General features: G+C 41.1%; 2 protein-coding genes across 5 annotated transcripts; one reads left to right on the plus strand and one right to left on the minus strand.

Annotated features, from left to right (window-relative positions):
- Positions 1-59: 59 nt before the first annotated feature.
- Positions 60-19,807, minus strand: LOC136707024 (E3 ubiquitin-protein ligase CCNB1IP1). 4 transcript variants are annotated; one of them, XM_066680863.1, is made up of 5 exons: positions 19,754-19,807; positions 1,833-2,136; positions 1,583-1,729; positions 848-1,004; positions 61-668 (listed from the first exon to the last, which is right to left on the minus strand). In XM_066680863.1, exons 2-5 carry the CDS (start codon positions 2,127-2,129, stop codon positions 508-510), a joined length of 762 nt encoding a protein of 253 aa, XP_066536960.1. In that variant the 5' UTR covers positions 2,130-2,136; positions 19,754-19,807; the 3' UTR covers positions 61-507. The 4 variants fall into 4 exon arrangements, with proteins under 4 accessions (XP_066536961.1, XP_066536960.1, XP_066536959.1 ...); XM_066680862.1 differs by lacking the exon at positions 19,754-19,807 and adding an exon at positions 2,326-2,503; XM_066680861.1 differs by lacking the exon at positions 19,754-19,807 and having other exon boundaries at positions 1,833-2,311.
- si:ch211-212k18.5 (sal-like protein 2) lies at positions 7,755-15,756 on the plus strand. Its single transcript, XM_066682100.1, has 3 exons — positions 7,755-8,036; positions 10,330-13,640; positions 13,788-15,756. The coding sequence occupies exons 1-3, from the start codon at positions 7,961-7,963 to the stop codon at positions 14,031-14,033; spliced, it is 3,633 nt and encodes a 1,210-aa protein (XP_066538197.1). The 5' UTR covers positions 7,755-7,960; the 3' UTR covers positions 14,034-15,756.
- Positions 19,808-20,506: the final 699 nt, after the last annotated feature.

Here is a 20,506-nt window from a genome sequence, read left to right on the forward strand (position 1 = left end):
AACCACACCAAACATAGCATTGAACTAAGCATATATATTATGTCTAAGCTTGTGCTGATACTTGGTCACAGTCATCATCTCAACTTCATAATAACTGCAAACTAAATATGTTCATGGAAACATGTAATTTATGAAGGACATGACATTGTTTTTAAAGCTCCCTGTAGCTTTGTTACAAAGAGGGTTATTTTTATCTAGTATAGTTTTAATGTGGCATCCCACTAAAAAGGAATGTCAATATTTTACCAGCATGTAATTAATTTGAACAGCACAGAAACCATCTATACAGTCTACTGGCATACGCAAGTTTATGGTTTTCTAAGGTTTAGCAGCCTACAATTTGACACCAGTTCTAAAAGCTAAATAACCTGCAAGTACTAAACAAAACAAAGAACATTAAAGAATGAAAGGATGCTGAATTACCAATAGCAGTATGTAACTAAATTAGAAACAAATAATGCATGCAAATATTACTGAAGCATCCCATAACACATGAATGCACTGCCATCAGTTTTTCTTGATAAAGGAATGGCCTTTCTCTCTTGCTGGAGAGCTGAATTGTAAAAAGCTCTTGAAGTTCTCTGGTTCTAAAGTGAAGGGCCTGTCACCCTCTGGTCCCACAGCAAGGAAAGGAGGACTGCCATGAAGAGAATGATGTTCAGCTAAACCTAAAAGGAGCAAATGCATGGACTTTTATCAGTAACTTTTTTTTTATTTAATTATTTTTTTTTAATTAAAAAAAGACTGAGTTTTAGTATTAATTATTACTGATGCATTATTCATAACCTCATGATATACCATCCCTGCCCTAACTCTACTCCTCCGCTCTACCAAAGCTTATACTGACCTGCAGAGAACGCTTGGTGGAGTCCATGTTGTTCACCAGTGGGCATGGTGAATGACCGCAATGCCTCAAACAACCTTAGAAGCTTTTGATACTGTCTATTTTTCCTAATCAGAAGCTCTGAAACCTCATTGTACTTCTGCTTATATTCCTCCAGTCTCTGGACACAAGGTGAGAATACTGAGCTTGATGATCCAGTGGCCTAAAATAACTACAATCTGATTAAATTGGAAATCAATCTATTAACACAAATAGTAAGAGACAAAAGAGCAAGGAACAGATGTCAACATGAACAAACAAAACATCTAAATGACTTAAAATAGGGTGAAATTAATTTAAAGATTCAGCAAAGAATCATATTAGTATCAGCAAATAATTGGTTAAATGTTTACCTGGAACAGGAAAGATTGTTCTATGGCCAATTGTACACTGGAAAACAGTATACTTATTAATACTAATAGTCAAATTATATACCCATCTGTATAAATATTAGCATGAGCTCCAATCATTCAATTTTCATATCAATGCATTCCAAAGTACAACACACTTTCTGAAAGTGTTTTGTCATTAATGTTTCAGTCATGGGTATGGTGTTTCATTATATGTCACCTGTTCAGAAATACTGTCTAGTTGTCTGCCTATATGCCTTTACTATATGACCTCGGGCCAATGAAGTCTAAATTCAGGTGACACTAGGGGCTTGTACTGTATTCACTTGTTTACTAAATGAATTTAAACCTTGTTTAGTGAAGAAATCTCCTCTCTCAGAGCGTTTAATTCAAGCTCACGGGTTTGGTTCTGTTGAGCCACAACTTTCTCCATCTTTGAGGCTTGTATCTCAGCCCGAGATAAACTGTATTCCAGCAGCAACCTTTCTTGGTTTACCTGAAGTGAATTTAGTAGTCAGTAACACAGAATACTGTTAATAGCCTGTGCGAATAAGAGCTGTCGAGCAGTTCATATAAGTTTATTTCAATACGAGACAAACCTGATATGTCCATAATGCCAGAGCGCGATGACTGACATCTAGAATTGTCTCGGGTCCTAATCCCACCAACACCATGGCCTTGTACTGCTCTGACGGGGACATCTCAGTGCGGACTACATCCTGTTTTCCGGACAGTGCTGAGGAGCATGCAGGACAGATAGCAGGCCGGCGGCTGAACTCTCCGGAGCCGTGCTGGTCACAGAAGACATGAGCGCAGGCCGTGACCCAGGCGAAGCCGCTAAGCCTCACGCGGCACTTCGGGAAATTACAGAGCAGTTTGTAGTCGTTCGCAGACATGGCTAAACTAAACAGAGACATGGGAATACAAAACAGTTTTAAACGAGACTATATTTCATGAATGGTTGAAAACACTGTGGTACATCAAGCATATTTCGTCTTTATGTTAACAAGTCGGAGCGAGCTAACGACCGAGTTAAGATAGCTAGAACAATGCTAGCTAGGTAACTCGTCAGAGTTAATAAAAAAAACCTACATAACAAACTATATAAGTTTGTTATATACTGGGCGTTTCTTCTTTGTTTAAATATATGTATAGATAAGTATGTGTTGATTTAATTGCTTGACACTGTCGCCACTAAACCCAATTAACGTTAGAAATAGCTAATTAGCTGAGTCTGGGCCGAGACGATTCCAAAATGATTCGTTTCCACGATTCCTTTCATTTCAGAAATGAGTCAACTTCAAAGTTTTGGTTAGGGTGCAGATTTTTTTTACTGGGGCCAAATATAATGATCGTGGTGGACAGAGAGACAAGGTTTTATAAAATGCATAATATTACACATTTTGCCAATAACATTTTAAATTATTTATCAAATCTTCTCACTCAAATTTATTGTTACTCAAATTTAGTTCAAAATTAACATTAATATTGAATAATGTAGGCTGTAGGCCTACAAGGAAATAAATAGACTGATATCTCATTAAGTGATGCAGTGCAGTTAGTGTAACCCTTTGTGCACAAACACTTCCCAGTCCAGCCGTAACAATGAGGTGTTTAAGAACTAGTGATGTGTTGTGATCTCTTGTAAGTGAACGATGAGAGCTGGTTCCCGTCTTTTTTCTAAGGCTTGTCATTCAACCCCTTTCTTTTCAAAAACTGAGCAGATAATAACAGATAGAAGAAACCGGATCAACCAATCCAAGCTGAGACACTTGGTTTTCCTGAATGCCAATCTGCCTTCCAAAAAATAGTTGAAGAAAATGTTAAATCAGTTAAATGTTTGTTGACAGTTGTGGTTGTTTTAATCACTACCGTTGAATGCTGCTGTTTTGCACTTTGCAGAGTATTTGTTTATTGTATTACCCAGAAATGGATGATTATATAATTTAATAAGCTATTTTGTAATACCTACCTTTTGGGTTCCATTGGCTATATTTCAGAGTTTACAAGTGCTTTTTTATTAAGGTGTTTAAATAAAAATCCAGTTATTTATACAATTGAATGTGTAAGTGCAATCAGTGTGTTATTACAAGACAGCCATAAAAACAATTGGCCATTGCAACACTATTTATTATTTTTAATATTGAACAATAATATTTTGTCCATATAGTCATGTAAAATGTAGGTAATATTGTTATGTACCAGTGGAAATAAGTGGTAAAACAAAGAGCCATTTAGGAGCCGAAAGAGCCTGCTCTTTATGAAGAGCCGAGCCAAAAGAGCCGGCTCCCCAAAAAGAGCCGATATTCCCATCACTATTAAGAACTCCAGCAGCAGTGCTTTTTCAGATCCACTCATACCAGTGCAATACACATAAACACCAGCACCACATCAGTGTCATTGCAATAGTGAAAACTATCCAAGTAATACTTGCTATGTGGTGGTTCTCTGAAGAACACCAAAAACAGGGGGCAACGATGGGTGAATCCCATTTCTTTTATCCCTAACACTTATTTTCAAGTGTTATCTTACCCCCTTGGAAACGAGTTACAAAATGCAGTGGTTAAAAGCTTCCCCTGTGAAGTTGGACAATCCATTAAGAGCCTGATACATCATCAGGGGAAAAAAAGCTTTATCAAATCATATTTATTTGAATAGCGCTTTTTACAACTCATGTAGTCGCAAAGCAGCTTCACAAAATTCCAGTAAAGACAATGTTTGAACATGAAACATATAATCTCCAAGTGAGCAATCCATGGGTGAGACAGTGGCAAGGAAAAACTCCCTCAGAACTGAGAAAGAAATTTTGGGAGGAACCAAAGCTCACAAGGGGAGGACCTATCCTCCAAAAAGATCTCTATATCATCACATAAGTCTGCTGTTCATGTGTACTGATATCATCATAGTATTAATAATACAGGGTCGGCCATTTATATGGATACACCTTAATAAAATGGGAATGGTTGGTGATATTAACTTTCTGTTTGTTAGTTTCTCCCACTCTTCACACACTGATAGCAACACCGCAGGAGAAATGCTAGCACAGGCTTCCAGTATCCATAGTTTCAGGTGCTGCATGTCTCGTATTTTCACAGCATAGACAATTGCCTTCAGATGACCCCAAAGATAAAAGTCTAAGGGGGTCAGATCAGGAGACCTTGAGGGCCATTCAACTGGCCCACGACGACCAATCCACTTTCCAGGAAACTGTTCATCTAGGAATGCTTGGACATGACACCCATAATGTGGTGGTGCACCATCTTGCTGGAAAAACTCAGGGAACGTGCCAGCTTCAGTGCATAAAAAGGAAAACACATCATCATGTAGCAATTTCGCATATCCAGTGGCCTTGAGGTTTCCATTGATGAAGAATGGCCCCACTATATTTGTACCCTATATACCACAACATACCATCAAGCTGTGCAACACCTGAAACTACGGATACTGGAAGCCTGTGCTAGCATTTCTCCTGTGATGTTGCAATCAGTGTGTGAAGAGTGGGAGAAGAGGGTTGCATTGACAATCCAACACAATGGGCAGCACTTTGAACACATTTTATAAGTGCTCAGATACTTGTAAATGACTAATGAAAGAATAAAGTTATGTTAAAACCAAGCACACCATTGTTTTTCTTGTGAAATTCACAATAAGTTTGATATGTCACATGACCCTTTTCCCATTGAAAAAAACAAAAGTTGGATCCAAAATAGTTGACTTCCCCCCTCCCATATACTAATGTGCCACAAACAGGAAGTTAACATCACCAACCATTCCCATTTTATTAAGGTGTATCCATATAAATGGCCCACCCTGTAGAATGAAAGCAATAATGATAGTGATAATAATAGTAGTAGTAGTAGTTATTGTAGCAATAGGAGTCCATGAAAACTTCAATATAGGATGGGCACTATTCCAAGGCAAGTGGTGGTAGCTGGAGCGTGGGCAGAATGTATGAAGCGGGTAGCAGGACAGCTTGACCGTCAATCAGCCATCAGTGTCCGGCCGGACAGGTGGGCAGTCATTTACTCAGAAAAAGATAGGGAGATGGAATTAGTTATGCTCTGTTTCAGTGTATGTAAAGCAGAGAATGTGAACATTTCCAGAGTTAGGCTAATGATTCCAGCAGATCTGACTATAACAGCTTAACTAAAATGAGAGATCCAGAAGCACACATAGACATGGGAGCACCCTGAAACATGACAGGGTGGCACAACAGGGTTGTGCGTTCAAGTTCCACTCTGGGTGTCTGTCTGCGAGGAGTTTGATGTTTTCTCCCTGTGTCTGCGTGGGTTTCCTCCCACAGTCCAAAAACATGTGTTGGTGGATGGTGGATTGGCAACTCAAGGCACTGTGACCCTGAATTGGATAAGCAATTATAGATAATGAATGGATGCATGAAGTAAAGGGACATAATGAACTGAAACTACATTAAAATAAGGAGAAAATACTGACATTTGTGGCATTCTTTGGTCACTTGCGATTCCATCTTTCCAATGATTCACAAGCTATTAACTTTTTTATTGAAAGTGTGCTCCTGACAAGGGGTATACAGCCCTACACCTTGGCCCTACATCTTACTGGCAACAAAAATTGAGACACCCCTACCTAGGGTGACCAGATCTGAGATGATGAAAAAGAGGACAGGTTACTTCACCACGCCCCCTTCTCACTCAAGCGAACCAATCGGAGTAGGGGAGGGCGGGACTAGTTTGTTAACGAAACGCTTCTCGAAATTCTATATAAGCTCTAGAAAAACAAGAGTGAAAACGTTTGTGAAATTCCACCCAGACATTTTTTTAGACAAGTCTAAAAAAGAGGAAATGTCCGGGTAAAAGAGGACATCTGGTCACCCTACCAGTACCCTTATGCAAAATGGAGGGAGGGGGAGGGCCAAGTGATATGGCTAAGGGGTGAAATGGGATTTGCCCAAAGTATGCAGAGCAAAAGATGGACCAGTCTGTAATTGTCAGAGTACATGGTCAGTGGAGCTGCAAATGGACAATATGCTGGTGTTAATGTTATGGCTGATCGATGTATGTCAGTTAAAAAAAATGGGAAGAATACTAGTAGAATAACTTCAACTCAGAGCTGCTTCATGGGGTACAAATTAGTCAGGATGGTTGTGGCGACATGGTGTGTGTGTGTGATACATCTAATTAAAAATGGCTTTTCCATCCATCGGGCCTCCACGTGGTGTATGGGAATACAGGAGGGGGTGAAAGGGGGGCTTTGTGTGAAACAGCATCGGATCCCGGGAAAAGAGAGAGAGCGACAGAGAGAGGGAGAGAGAGAGAGAGAGAGAGAGAGAGAGAGAGAGAGATGCTCACTCAACTGTGTCCAGGTCGCCATTGTTGGAAATTCCCGTCCATTCAGTGGCTTTTATATAGAGCTTCAAATATGCTCACACACCAACATAGGGAGGATGCCACGGGAGGTCTATTCTCTACAACTCCGCTCACTTATAAAGACATGGCGTATTAACGAATTAATGACGAGGTGCTGGATTGTATGATGCCGTCTATAGCTTTTTCCTCCGACTTGAACATTCATCAGCATTTAAAAGTTTTACAGTTAACATCAGGTGTTGTTGTTGATGGGAGCCTTACATTTCAGTTTGCTTTAACGTCAGGTCGTCTGCCAGCCAATCAGCCATAAAGAGTTTTGATCTAGATAATAACGCCTCTTTTTTACTGTCTTTAAAAAGATACGTCAATCTGATTTGATTAGATCTCACGGTGTTTAACCCAAGAGTTATTCAGAGCGGTCTGGTGTAAAATGAAGGTGGTGGAGGTGGTGAAAAGAGCCAAAGGTGTGAATAGGTCAGTGCAATATCCCAGGACTATATTACACACCGTCTGATCTGATATGTGAGACATTGTTTTAGGGTATTTTCCTCTGTAAAACATTACATATAAAAATTCAGAACAGAAATGTCCCGGATGGATTTGAAAATGAATTAAAATTACTTTATTTACATTGCAACCCCTGGTTACTGCACCACTTTAAAGAAACCTCTGAGAGTGTGCCATTTCGCATCAGAACAATCTGAACGACTGTCTACATCTGAACGAATAAATTGGGCATGTCGGTTTAAGTGTCTTTTCAAGAAAGCTTAATACTTTCCAATGTAGGCTTTCCTGTGCAATTAGACTGTTGAGTAAAAGCGCACCGCAGCCATGTGCACCATTTGAAACGCTTCTCGGTTCCGATGAGCTATTTTCTCACATGAAATCAAACGGACTTAATGCAGTCATCATCATTTATGGATACTAATATGTGGTGCTGTCTAATGCCGAGATTGCCTTTAATTGCTTCTATGGCTCGGTGGTGTGAGAAAGGCAGGGGAGCGAGGAAGAAAAAGAGACGGTGCTCCACGCCATTGAAATGCAAATGTCAGTAAAGAACAAGGAGAGATTGTATTTGTGTGTGTGTGTGTGTGTGTGTGTGTTGGGGGGTAGGGGTGTGGGGGGTGGTACACAGTGGGTAAGTTTGAGAAAGAGGGGACTTGTTGAGGAAATACAGCCACTCGCCGGATAGAGCGGGGCGTCACGCTCGTGCTTTAGCGACCACCGCGGTTCGGTTTCTCGTGCTCCGAACAGAGCGCGCTGTTGTAGCTGTAAATCGATGCTGAAGTCTCCCACCTCAGGGTGAACCCTCGGACTTGCTTTGTGTTTATCCGAATCCGCAGCTGTGGGGAAAGTTGGCTGATGCGCCCGCGCCGTGAATCATGTCGCGCCGTAAGCAGAAGCGACCACAGCAGCTCGTGAACGCAGACCCGGGGGGCGCCCGCCTGACACCACAAGGTGAGTCTCTACACGCTCAAGAGTAAAAGTTGCTACACCCATCGTCAAATGACACGTTTTACTGATTTTTAAGTTAAAAAGAAGTTTAAAGTTTAATATCCAAAACGCGGCATTTTTAATATCTGTTTGTTCAGTGCGAAAATAAAACTTTAGGCCACATTTTGCACAGGCCACGAGTATTTAAGCCTCTTGATATTAGCAAAACTTTAGCATATATTGTATCTGTTAGGCTGTATTATATATATATATAAATTCACGGTAGATAATTGACACAGACGCAATGCAAACATCACTCAGCGGCTGCTGTATTATGGACTGTTTGTGTTTAGTATGCTAAGATAATTCAAGAGAAAAAAACAACATGAAATAAATATATGGAAAAGCATATAGTTTTTCTTAACCAACTATATACTGCAATAATATATTGTCACATTACTTTCCACTTCTCATCAAATCACACAAGCCATACAGGATCTGATTATTGATACTGAATGATGGACCGTCCATGCAAATTTTACAGTTCTACAGAATAGGTTTTTGAAATAGCATAAACAAGCATGAACATGTGTTATTGTAATATCTTACATTCACTGGTTGCTTGTACCTGGGATTGTGCTTTTCACCTTTTCTGCACTGAATGGCAGCAGTGCATGCTTCTGTTGGGACCAGTGAGTGGGGTCATTGTTTGAGATCTAGCACGTTGCTTTTTGATTTGTCTCAGATTTCTGCTCTGAGGACGTGGGCTGAGCAGCTTGTGGCTATAAGCAGCTACTGTGCATGTGTAATGTAATAGCCTTACATTTATTTCTAAAGACAATAAAAAAAAAGGTACATTTCACAGTCCAACTTTTGCTAAAGAAGTTGTGTACTCTGCTTTACATAAGAAATATTACTAAGCCATATTTAATTGTAAACTTTTTATAAGAAATTTTATGTGCATTAACTCCATCTCAGTTTAAAGGTTTTATATTTTATGTTACCTTTTATGTTACCAAAAGTTAAAAATAAATACATTTCCTTTGGGAAAGTGCACAGTGTGTAACTTGAAACCTTGAAATTGCATCCCAAGGGATGCAAATTTACCTGGAATGTACCCTACTTTTCTGACAGTGTAGGTAAATATCAGTCAGAATGCTGGAGTTGTGGTCTTTGTAGTTCATCCCTATGCTCATTCATTGAACATGCATCGTTCATGGGGCCATATCTATTTTAGCTTTTCAGTAGTACCAATCTTCCAAGAGACTTGCAGCATATTCAGCTTGACTGTTGGGGGTCTTTTATTCATTTAGAGAACTCTTCTATTCACTGTGAATAAGGTGCTGACTATGGGGAGTGGAAGAAGGGGGTGTTTGGGTAAAGATTAATCTCTTCTCTTTCTATTCTTTTCTCCTCTCCCTTATTCTCTCCCTCATGTTTCCTTGTGCTTCTCTGTTCTGCTCTCTCAGCGAACACCCCCCCACCCCCACCCCACTCCACTCCTCTGCTTCTATTCACCTACTCAGTTGGGGGTTCCATTGGCTAAGATGCAGATGGGTAAAGAATGCACTGATTCTTTAAAGGAAAAAAATGGATGATTATCTGAAACACCTTAAAGGCCCACAGCCATTGAGGATGTGGTTTACTGACTCCAGTTTTTTCTGACTTAACATAATTTGATTAAGTTCAAGTTAAGGTGACTGAGGAACTACAATGCTCACTTTTTCATGGCATGCCATTGTATACAGTTATTCAGAGTGTCAGTATGCAGTAGAGGGTTGGATTCTCTGTCACTCAGCTTTTCAATTCTCCATCCCCCATTTTCTTACTCTCTGCCGAAGATTCTAAAAGAATTTGACCTTAGAGCTCCAGAGGTCAGGTCAACTGGCCAATCAGAGCACAGTTGACAGTGCCCAAAACCCATAGCATGGTCTGACCTGTGACCTTGTGCAGGGTCAGGGGGAAGGGTGAATAGGGAGATGAAAGACAGAGCTGATGGAAAGAGGGTTGGGTTAAGAGGGGTTATAGGTTGTTGTGGTGATGCCCATTGTCCTTGTAAATGTGTTGCCATAGCAGCAAGGTGGTCACCGGCCTGTTGCAGGAGTGACGAAAACATTGTCCATGCTGTGGTGTATTAACAATACAGTTTGTACACATAACAAATGAATGTTTATAGTGATGTTTGCAACTTTGTCTCAAGTTTTTGCAGCCTTTAGCCTTGGTTATATATATATATCAAAGGTAATTAAAGTTCCTGCGAATGTGATGTATGATGAGATATGCCTAATTCCTGTTCTTCTCTATTGATATTTTTTAGATGATCAGCTGTCTGTGAAATCACCATCCACCTCCCTTGCTTCAGAAGCTACCTCATCTTCTTCATCCTCCTCTTCCCCATCTTCTCTTCATGACTGCCAGCCTCCTTTGGCCCCAAGGCCATCCCCTGGGGGCCTGCATGCCCCATCCCTCCCCAATGAAAATTCTTCCCCTCCACACTGGGCCAGCCACATCACCCCATATACCACATCTCTTCCAAACACTCACTCTTCTCTTTCCCCAGATTTCCCGCACCCATCTCTGTCCTCCCAGACTCAGTCCCCTCCTCCTGCCCAGCAGAAGTCTGCCCACATTGCTGTACATCAGCCCCACTCAACCATCGCTTCTCCTCAGATGGGTATCTCTGCCACAGCTACTAATTCGTCTGCCTCCTCCTCTTCTTCATCATCTCTTAATGCCATTCCACATGCAGGAAGCCCTCTCAAGCAGACCCCATCCAGTCCACCAGAGGAGGTACAAGTGCCCCCAACTTTAGCTGTGCTTTTAGAGGAGCTTAGGGTGTTGCAGCAAAGGCAGATCCACCAGATGCAGATGACTGAGGAGATTTGTCGGCAGGTCCTGCGCTTAGGTGGCGTCATAGGCAACCAGGATTCTGCTCAAGGATCTTTAGAGAACCACCAGAGAGCATCTGAATCTCTCTACCAATCTCTATCCTCCTCAGGTCCTTCTCAATCCACAGCTTCTTCCATAGCTTCAACCCTTCCAGCAGTGGTCACACAGACTATGAATTCAAAGTCCAATGTTACCCATACCAATGGACATAGAGCTACATATTCTTCCTCATCATCTACAACTTCCACACCATCTCTGGTCTCTTCTGTATCTTCAGTACACCCACTGTCCCTGTCACTGGGTCTCCCTCGTTACCTCCATGAGAAATCCCCCAATACCTCACTGAGCCACACCAGTGCTGTCAGTTTCCCCACTCCTGCACTACTCACCTCTAGCCTCTCTCAGGAGCAGATGCCACTCAGTTCTGCTGTAGGATCATCAAGTGGGTCAATGAGCTCTTCTGCAGGTCGTCAGCAGCATGTCTGTCGCTTTTGTGGAAAAGTTCTGAGCAGTGATTCCTCCTTGCAAATCCACCTGAGATCTCACACTGGTGAGAGGCCTTACCAATGTCCTGTCTGTCTCAGTCGCTTCACCACACGTGGGAACCTCAAGGCCCACTTTCTGCGCCATCGGGAGCAGAATCCAGAGTTATCCCTCTCCCTTCTCCCACCTGCCCTGTCAGAGCAGAGCCAATCAGGAACTGGCACTGGGGTGGTTCAGAGACGTAGGAAGCGTCGTGCAGAAGAAGAAGAGCCTTTTGCCGTTAAAGGGAGTGTGCCTGATGGCCTGGCTCTCAGTTTCCTGTCAGGACCATCTTCTCGTCTGTCTCCTTCCTCTCTGCCTCTGCCACCCAGTGTAGATCTGGCCCTCTTGTCCACTGCTCACTCCCTGCTTCAGCTCAATCGTGCATCTGCTGCAGCAGTGGTTTCAGCTTCAGCAAGTGTACAGTCCTCTTCTTCATCCACCACCTCCTCTTCTTCATCTTCTGCCATTGCGGGCCATTTGAAGGGTGCTAAACAACAGAGATTTGATGAAAACACTCCTCCTCACTCCACTTTACATCCCAGTTCTCCCTATTCCCAGTTGGCCCACCTTCCTAAGATCCTCTTTCCCTCTGGCCCATCTCCACACCATCCTGGTCTGGCCCTCCTCCGCCCTCCTCACCTTGCCTCCACTCATCCCCAGCTCACCTTTCCCTTCTCCCCTTACCCCAAACCCCAGACCTCTTCTCCTTCCTCTTCCTCTCCATCTTCTTCAGCCGCTACCTCTGACACCTCCAAACTCCAGAGACTGGCACAGAAGCTAGAGAAGCAGCCTCCATCAAAAAATTTTAATGAAGACCAGACTAATGTTGGCACCCAGGCCAGTGACATCTCGACAAACACTAGCACTAATAGTATTTCAGAGTATAGGAGGGAAATGATGGCAGCCTTAGGTCTAAATCCTAACCTCAACAGTGAGTTGAGCACCCAGAGCATCTCAGGGTCAATCCCTTCTCTGCCCTCTTTGGCCCCTAATCAGTGTGGGATATGCCTTCGTGTGCTTAGTTGTCCCAGGGCACTACGCCTCCATCAAGCCACGCACCTGGGTGAGCGCCCTTTCCCCTGCAAGCTTTGTGGACGCTCCTTCTCCACTAAAGGTAGTCTGAGGGCTCACCTGGCCACCCACAGAGCACGACCACCCAATGCACGCACTCAGAATTCCTGTCCACTGTGTCAGCGAAAGTTCACCAATGCAGTCGTACTACAGCATCATATTCGGATGCATCTTGGGGGCCAGTTGCCTCCAGAAGGGAATGGAGATCTAGGGCACGAAGAAGCTAGTCAAATCGATAGCATCAGTCTACCTAAGAGCATCCAGTCTCATCCTCTTAATATGAGTACTACTGTTTCATCCTCAGCTGCTATCACACTACCATCAAGTAATGCTCCTGGAAAAACAACATTACCTGAAGCAGATCAAGAGTCAGATCTAGATCCGAGTGACACACCTGGCACTAGTCCAACTTCAATCATTGATCCAACTCTGGAGAAACAAGACCAGACTAGCTCCTCAACCATTGACAGGGTCAACACTAACTGTTCTCCTTTAGAAGAAGATCATGAGGGTGATGCTCATTCTGGTATTGTTAGTGCCTATTCTTACAGTGTTTTAAAAGGACAGCAAAACAGGGGTCAGAACAGCACAGTTGTAAATGGTACAGTGAATGATGAAGAGAACATTCCTCTGTCCCTCTGTACCAGAACCAGTTCTCAGGACTCTCTGCCAAACCACAATGATCTCACAGGTGCTTCCCATCCTGCAGTAGTCAGTGGGTCAAAGACCAGCTCAGATTCTGCAGCTCTTGATCTTTCACCTTCATTCACACCACCCACCAGCCCCTCTCTTCAAACCCAGCCAGAACTTAGTGGCTCACTGAAAACAATGCCTGCAAATGGAAATGGGCCGAATTCTGATGACAGAGAGGAAGACACTCTCACAGGCTGTAAAAATGAATCTTTGCCTTCGTTAGCCTCAAATAATAGAGCTCCAGACGTAGAGAGCGAGAACATGAATCTTCGGGGTGTTCAGGAAGCTAAGAAGGACGAAGTCATTAACACTCATGCAGAGGTGAATCGTGGGAGTCAAGTAAAGGATAAGGAGGCGGTTATGGTTACCCAACCTCAGCCCCAACGTCCTGAGAAACCTTACAGCTGTGTGCAGTGTGGCAAAGAATATGCCAGCCGCAGTGGACTAAAGGTATTTAGAATGAAAGTGTTGTTTATCCTAAATTGCAGTGTATTCAAGCTCATGTTAATAAATTAATTTAAAACATTTGCAAGTATATATTATGTTACTGTACATGTGGTATCTTACCTGTGTGTCTCTCTGTGTGTGTGATAACAGGGTCACATGAAAACCCACAGTGGAGGAATAAGTAGTGGGGCGAATGGTTCAACTGTTGCTCCACAGCCTATAGATGGAAACTGTAAAGACTCTGTGGAGTCAAGTACTCATCCAGCTAGTGAAAACATGAAAGACGGCACTGGAAATATGCTGGAGAAAAGTACAGAGAAAGGATCCTCATCAGAGGTTCCACTGGCTACTGTTGGTTCAGCGGATGGAGGTGGAGAGTCTGAGGACATGGTCTAAAAGAATGTGATTGGTAACAGAATGCAGATTGCTAATGTTTGTTTACCAGTTTTAGTGAGACTTTTTACTATATTTCTGTTAGATGTAGCTCTTAAATCTGTGATACTGTAGGAAGGTAGTATCTTTTTTAACATGATAATATTAGTGCCTTTCTTTGAAGACAATGAAATGCTGATGCACACAAAGCAAGTCCTTGACATCAGATATCATGATCCTCCAAACTAGGATCCTAGGTAAAATGTGGTATTTGTGTATTACAAATGTGATTAAACATGTTTTATATAAAACAATTTAGAATTTGAAAGTTTAAGAATTGTTACAGGAGGTTTTCACCTTGCATCAACATACTTTTTTAATCAGACCACATTTGGATTTTATTTAGCTTTTTGAATAACAAATTGGAAACTGAGTAATTGGATTATGACTGAATGACACAAACCACAGTCAAAGGTGTCCACACGCTGGTCTTACCCACATTTTGTACAATTGTAAATTGAATAGATTTCATGTTTCATCTTCATACAGTTATATAAGTGGAAATACTTCTTCTGAGTGATGACCAAAAGGATAAACAAGGAAATATATGATGAACTTTGGGGCTGATTAAAATATCCAGCCAAGCTTAACAGATTGTAAATGGAATTAAATGAAAAAAAAAAAAACATTTTTTACAAAGAGAATAAAATCTGTTCACAATGTGAACATATTTTAGTGAAAAGTATAAATCGAATCTGTTCAAAAATAGTTCCAGATATGATCTGAATGTGAAAAATATGTTAATGCAAAGTGTAAACACTCCCTACAAGTATGAGAATTTCTCGCTTTTGCCCATAAGATATATTTCCAATAATAATTCAGTTAAGATGAAACCCAGATAGCTGATCTGTGCCATGTTTGGCACATATAGCTCTGTTACAGCACTAGTAATGTTGTGTGCCAACTCACTGTGGGTCAACTCCATTAATCAAGGCCAAATATGGGACATAAGAGAACTGCAGATTGGGGCCAAATTTTGACCACACCATCATTGCTATCTGGGAATAAATTTACCCAAAAATGAGATCATCCAAATACGGTCAGCTAATCTGTTGTTGGCCAGTTTTAATATTTTTATGACCATCATTCTACTGTACTAACTGATTGTTCTCAATGTAGTTGCACTGATCTCAGCACTGCTTTTCATGGTCACAGTGTACCCATAAATTCTACAGCATGTATGATTTAGTTTCACTGTGAATTTTAGTCTCCAGTAACTTGCATAAATCACATCCTGCTCAGTTCAGTGACTGATTCTTTGACTTGAACCTGAAACATACTATTCCTTTCTATACTTTCTCTGCAATGCTGCTATCAACCAGGCAATAGTAGCGCTGTGAAAGCCGAGGGTACTGTTTACACAGTGCACAATAACAAAGCATTCTAATTTGATTGACTGATAAAGCTTGACTCACTTCTAATGGACCTGAATATTCCCAGTGGTGGTCAGTAAAACCTACCAGAAAAGGAACCTTAACAGGCCTTTAGCTTTTGTGGACTTTTTTTGTCCATATGTATACATTTGTGTTGCCTGGTGATCTCTTCTGACTTCCTCCAGGGGGATGCTGCCCTTATTCAGTGTACTACACTGAAATGTACTTAGCTGTCTTTGATTATTTTTACTTTGTGTTCCCCACCAATGTCTTCTAAAATGTGTTCTTATTTTGTCTTAAGAGGAGGAATAAAAGCCGAATGAATGTCATGTCATTCAGACCAATGCCTGTGTGGTGTCTCTTTATGTGGCCATTTTAGGTGTATGCTGTACTAAGTATTGTGTATAGTTTTTCGCCTTTTCATACATTTTCTCCTTAGATCCAAGTAATATTTATGAAGTTGTATGTGTTAAAAGCAGGTTTAACCCATTTTTACCTGGACTAAGTAGAAAGTGGCACCTGAAATTTAACAGTGAAATACACACTACATTGTACAACAAAAGCTACAAAACATAGTTTTCCATGATATGGGACTCTTAAGAACGGGAAGAGATAATTTACTGGACTGTAATTCCGTCCAAAATTCATCCCCTGGTCCTGCTGCTGTGACAGTCATTCTTCGGTCAGTGTTCTGTTTGTCTGTGTTTGTGTTTTCTCAGCTTCAATGCTCTGTAAGTCTGCTCTAGAGATCTTTTGTCTACCTTTTTGGCCCCCTTTCAAAGTCTGTTTCCTTTCATATGGCTTAGCTCACCAGATCTGTGGTGTGCATGTTGATGGGTGCATGTGCGTACACTGTGTGCCCATGATAATGTGTGTGTGTGTGTGTGTATGTGTGAACTTGTGCAAAGTGATTGAGTGTGCAGCTGTATAGACCCTCACCCCACCCACTCCCTTCTCTCCAACACCCTCTCCCTGTGTCATGCTCGCTTTCATATGCTCTCTCTTTCATTTTCTCTTTCATTCTCCCTCTCTTTCACTCTCTCTCCCTCTCTCCATCCTCCACCCCTCCCTATGTAATGGGACTGACACACAGGAAGCTCTAATCCCTGCACAATACCCCCCCTCATCCCCCTCTCAGCGTCTCTGAGCGGGACTGGGGAAAGGGGGGACTGATCCAGCCAGCTGTCCCCAAAATGGCTCCTAATCCTGCCTCTGCAGAGCCCTTGAAACCATGACAACCGGTAACCAAGGAGAAGAATGTAGAGGTTGAGAGGGAGAGGCACAATGGGCCAAGAAAAAAAAAAGCCATGTGTTAGAAGTTTGACCACACGCTTTCACAAGCGACATGAGGCATGTCTCAATCAAAAATATAGGACAGACAACACCAAATACATTTCACTCAGGACTGAGATGCCAGAGTGAAGCAGCAAAGGCTCACGGTGCTTAGTAAATAACCTGTAACTGCTTCAACAGTATGCTGTGTTCGTCTTTCTTTTTCTGTGAACAGTAATCTGCTCATGTTTATATATTTGATCACCTTAAAACCTTAAAAAGAACACGAGAATTGAAGAGAAATCAAGAATAAAGCTTCAGTCAAAAAAAGTAATTAGGCACTGTAGCTGTTTGCATATCTGAAACTAGCTGCTTATTTCATTTTGGCCCTCGTTCTTTGTAAAATGAACGGTCACAGGATTTCACCCAAGGCAGAATCTTGCATTAACAGGTTGTGTCCACAGGAGGGAGCAACAGGTGCACATAGAACACAATACATTTCTGAAACATTAAAATGACCCACATGTTTTTACACACTTTGTCCATTTTATCAACTCCATTTACCATAAATTTCACTTTGTTCTTTAATGCACCTTGCTCTTTAATAATCAGGACCACCATTGGGTAGGTAATATTTGAGTTTTGGATCATTCCAAGCTTTCTCGGGTGGTGGTTTTGGATGAGTGGATTGATTAGAATAGTGCTGTGTTTGATTTATACTCCCAAAAGACACAAATAATATCTGGTCTGTCGTGGCCTTGTATGAGTCTTGGTCACTGAGGAACAGTATGAAAGGTGGCTAACAACTTTAGAAAGCAAAAGACAAAAATCTGTAGCTGTTGGACTACCAAGTTCACCTTTGGTCAGTGGAGCTTATGCAATGAAAAATAAGTGTAGAAATTTACGTATTAGACTTTACGAGATTTTACGAGATTACGGCTAATTTACGTATGAGGATCAAGATGGCACAATGTAAAGTTTTTTCACTAATAGTATTAGCTGTGACTGCAATTCAACCACATAAATAACCACAGAGAGTTAAGACTGACTGAAGAAAGTGGAACAAAGTCTCAGATCTTTGCTATTTTCCAGGTTTTCAATGAAAGAAACTGTTGCAAGATCATCTTTATACAAAGGGAAGCAGGAAGCATCAGTGTCCAATCTACACAAGGTCACAATTTTCTCATCTCCCACCCTCACCAACATACTACACTCTCCCAAAGACATTTTGCCCCCACCAGACTCCATCGTCCTCTTATTTTACCTCTCTGTGTTGTTTCTCTCCAATATCCACAGACACCTCCTACAGCTTTTCACATATTTAAGAAGCCAGTTCAAGCTCAACAATAACAATTACAGACCAGAATCTCTTCATTCTTTTCTTTCAAAGGTGCTTGAAAGTTCTGTCTACAATAAATTGACTCTTTCTCACTTTCACTATAGGACCCACACCAGCCTACCTCTTAACAGTGCACTCTACACAGGCTGCTCTTATTGCAGTTACAGAGAAACATGCTGCAAGATCAGCCAAAATGTCATCAGTCCTGATTCTCCTTGACCTCTTAGCATTCTTCAGTAAAGTCAACCACAAGATCCTCCTGCACATCCTTATCTGTCTTGAACTCACTAACTCTGTATGGCTCTGCAAGGTTTCCATTGTACCTGGAGGAAAGTTCTTACTAGGTAATATGGTAGGAATGTACATCTTCTCCATGTAAACTCTCCACTGGTGTCCCACAAGGCTCTAAGCTTGGTCCTGTCCTTTTCTCACTGTGCATTTGTTTCTAGATAAAATAATGCTCTCATGGGTTTTCTTACCACTGCTATGTGGATGACACACAACTCATTCTTTCTTTACCACCTTCTGACAGCCGCATTTTCACTCACATCTCTGTATGACCCAATGATGTCTCATTATAGATGGCAGCCCATCACCTAAAACTTTAAATACCTGCCGTACATGCCTGGAACAATGCATGGTCTTTACCATGATCTTACAATCTCTTTGTGAACTTGCCACTCACTCCATCTGCATAAGTATGAAACCTTGGTGTATTTGGTGTATGATCAGTTTTGTTCTCAATCCATGTAGTAGCTCTGACATAATAATATAATAATCTGTCATAATCTTGCACTTACGATATGCTTAGAAATGTCTTACTTTATTTGGTATTCAAGCAACATGTACTCATTATCTCATGTGATCACTGTGTATCAGTAGCTGCGTTCCAAAGCCTAGGCTCACTGCATTTCTCTGCCGCTACATCACAGAAAGCTGTTCCAATGTGAAAGATACTTTGTATACAGCCGAGAAATGCAGCCTATGTTTGGAGCGATTTGAAGGAGGCAACAGACGTATCCTTCGTGGCCCTCAGTTACCCACAAGTCTCTGCACGCGTATGGAGTGTTGGAGAAAATAACCAAGACACAGGGAAAAATGGACGTTCAGAGTTCGTTTACCTTGTAATATAAACTAACTAATTAAGTAAACTGTTTGTCTCTATACCATATTAAATCAAAAAGCTAATTGGCATATTACAGCACTACAGAAAGCATATAGTATGCTATTTTTAATCCTAGTTGAAATTGTTTAAAGATGAAGTTTGAGTGTTTATAGGTTGAAGTATGAGTTTTAATATTTTTTAGTATTATTGTCTTGCAGGATAATATTAATTAGCAAATACAACTTATTTTAACGTACAGTCATGTTAGTACTGCGACCCTGAAATGTAAAAGCGGCAAAGAAGTTGATGATGATGATGTCATGTTAGTGCTTCAAGGCAGATAAGACCTTTCCGGTTACGTCACGATGCAGCCTACTGCATTTGTGTGATCGCGTTACTAAGAAGGATTCTTCAGAGGACAGTCCTACCTCTGTCACAGCCTAGGCTTTGGAACCCAGTTTATGTGTCTATATTGACTTTTCTATTGAGCTAAACTTAAGGTATCTTTTAGATTCTAGCCAATACAAAATAGAAAAGAATATGTACTGGATAAACACAAAGCAATTTTGGAATTTAAGTGTAAATGTAATGATACCTTAATTTTCATGTGTTCCTGCCTTGCCCCTAAAGATTTCTGGAAGACTCATGACCACGATCAGCATGTACCTGTTACAGAAAATGAATGGATGAAAAAATGAACAAACAAGTGAATGAATGAAGAAATCAATGTATGAACGAATGGATGAATAATTGGATAAATGAATGAATGAACATTGGAAAAGTAGGTGCCATATAATGCATCTGCATAAAATTGCACAGTATAAGGACCTACCTATTCCTCCACTAATACCCTCTGTTTTCTCACACAAAGGACAGTAACACAAAATGCTGTGTGAATGGGAGGAAGGAAGTCTTGATGTTAGGACAGTAGGGAAAGCTAATAAAAATGATGTCTCTACATTACACAGTAGAATATATGACAATCTGCTCTTTTTATGTGCACAAAAAGAGCTTTTACAATTACCAGTATATATAGTGGAGCAATTGCCTGGGTGATGCATGGTGAGACTTGGTTGATGCTATTAACAAAAATGTAAAACAGCTTCAATTATAACCAGGATATTAAGTATAAATGGGTAAAGCTAATTAACTAAACAAATAGCTGAATTCTGAAAAACCAAAAATAATACGTCTACCACATCACACTATACTAAAGAAAAAGTACATCAAGGCAATTTGAAAATCAAAGCAAGCATATTTCTTAAACCTCCTAATCCCAATGTTCACAGTCACAAAATCTTTATTATTATATTTATTATTATTATTATTATTATTATTATTATCGTTA

This window comes from Hoplias malabaricus, chromosome 9, assembly GCF_029633855.1.
Source record: "Hoplias malabaricus isolate fHopMal1 chromosome 9, fHopMal1.hap1, whole genome shotgun sequence".
In the NCBI taxonomy this organism is placed as follows: Eukaryota; Metazoa; Chordata; class Actinopteri; order Characiformes; family Erythrinidae; genus Hoplias; species Hoplias malabaricus.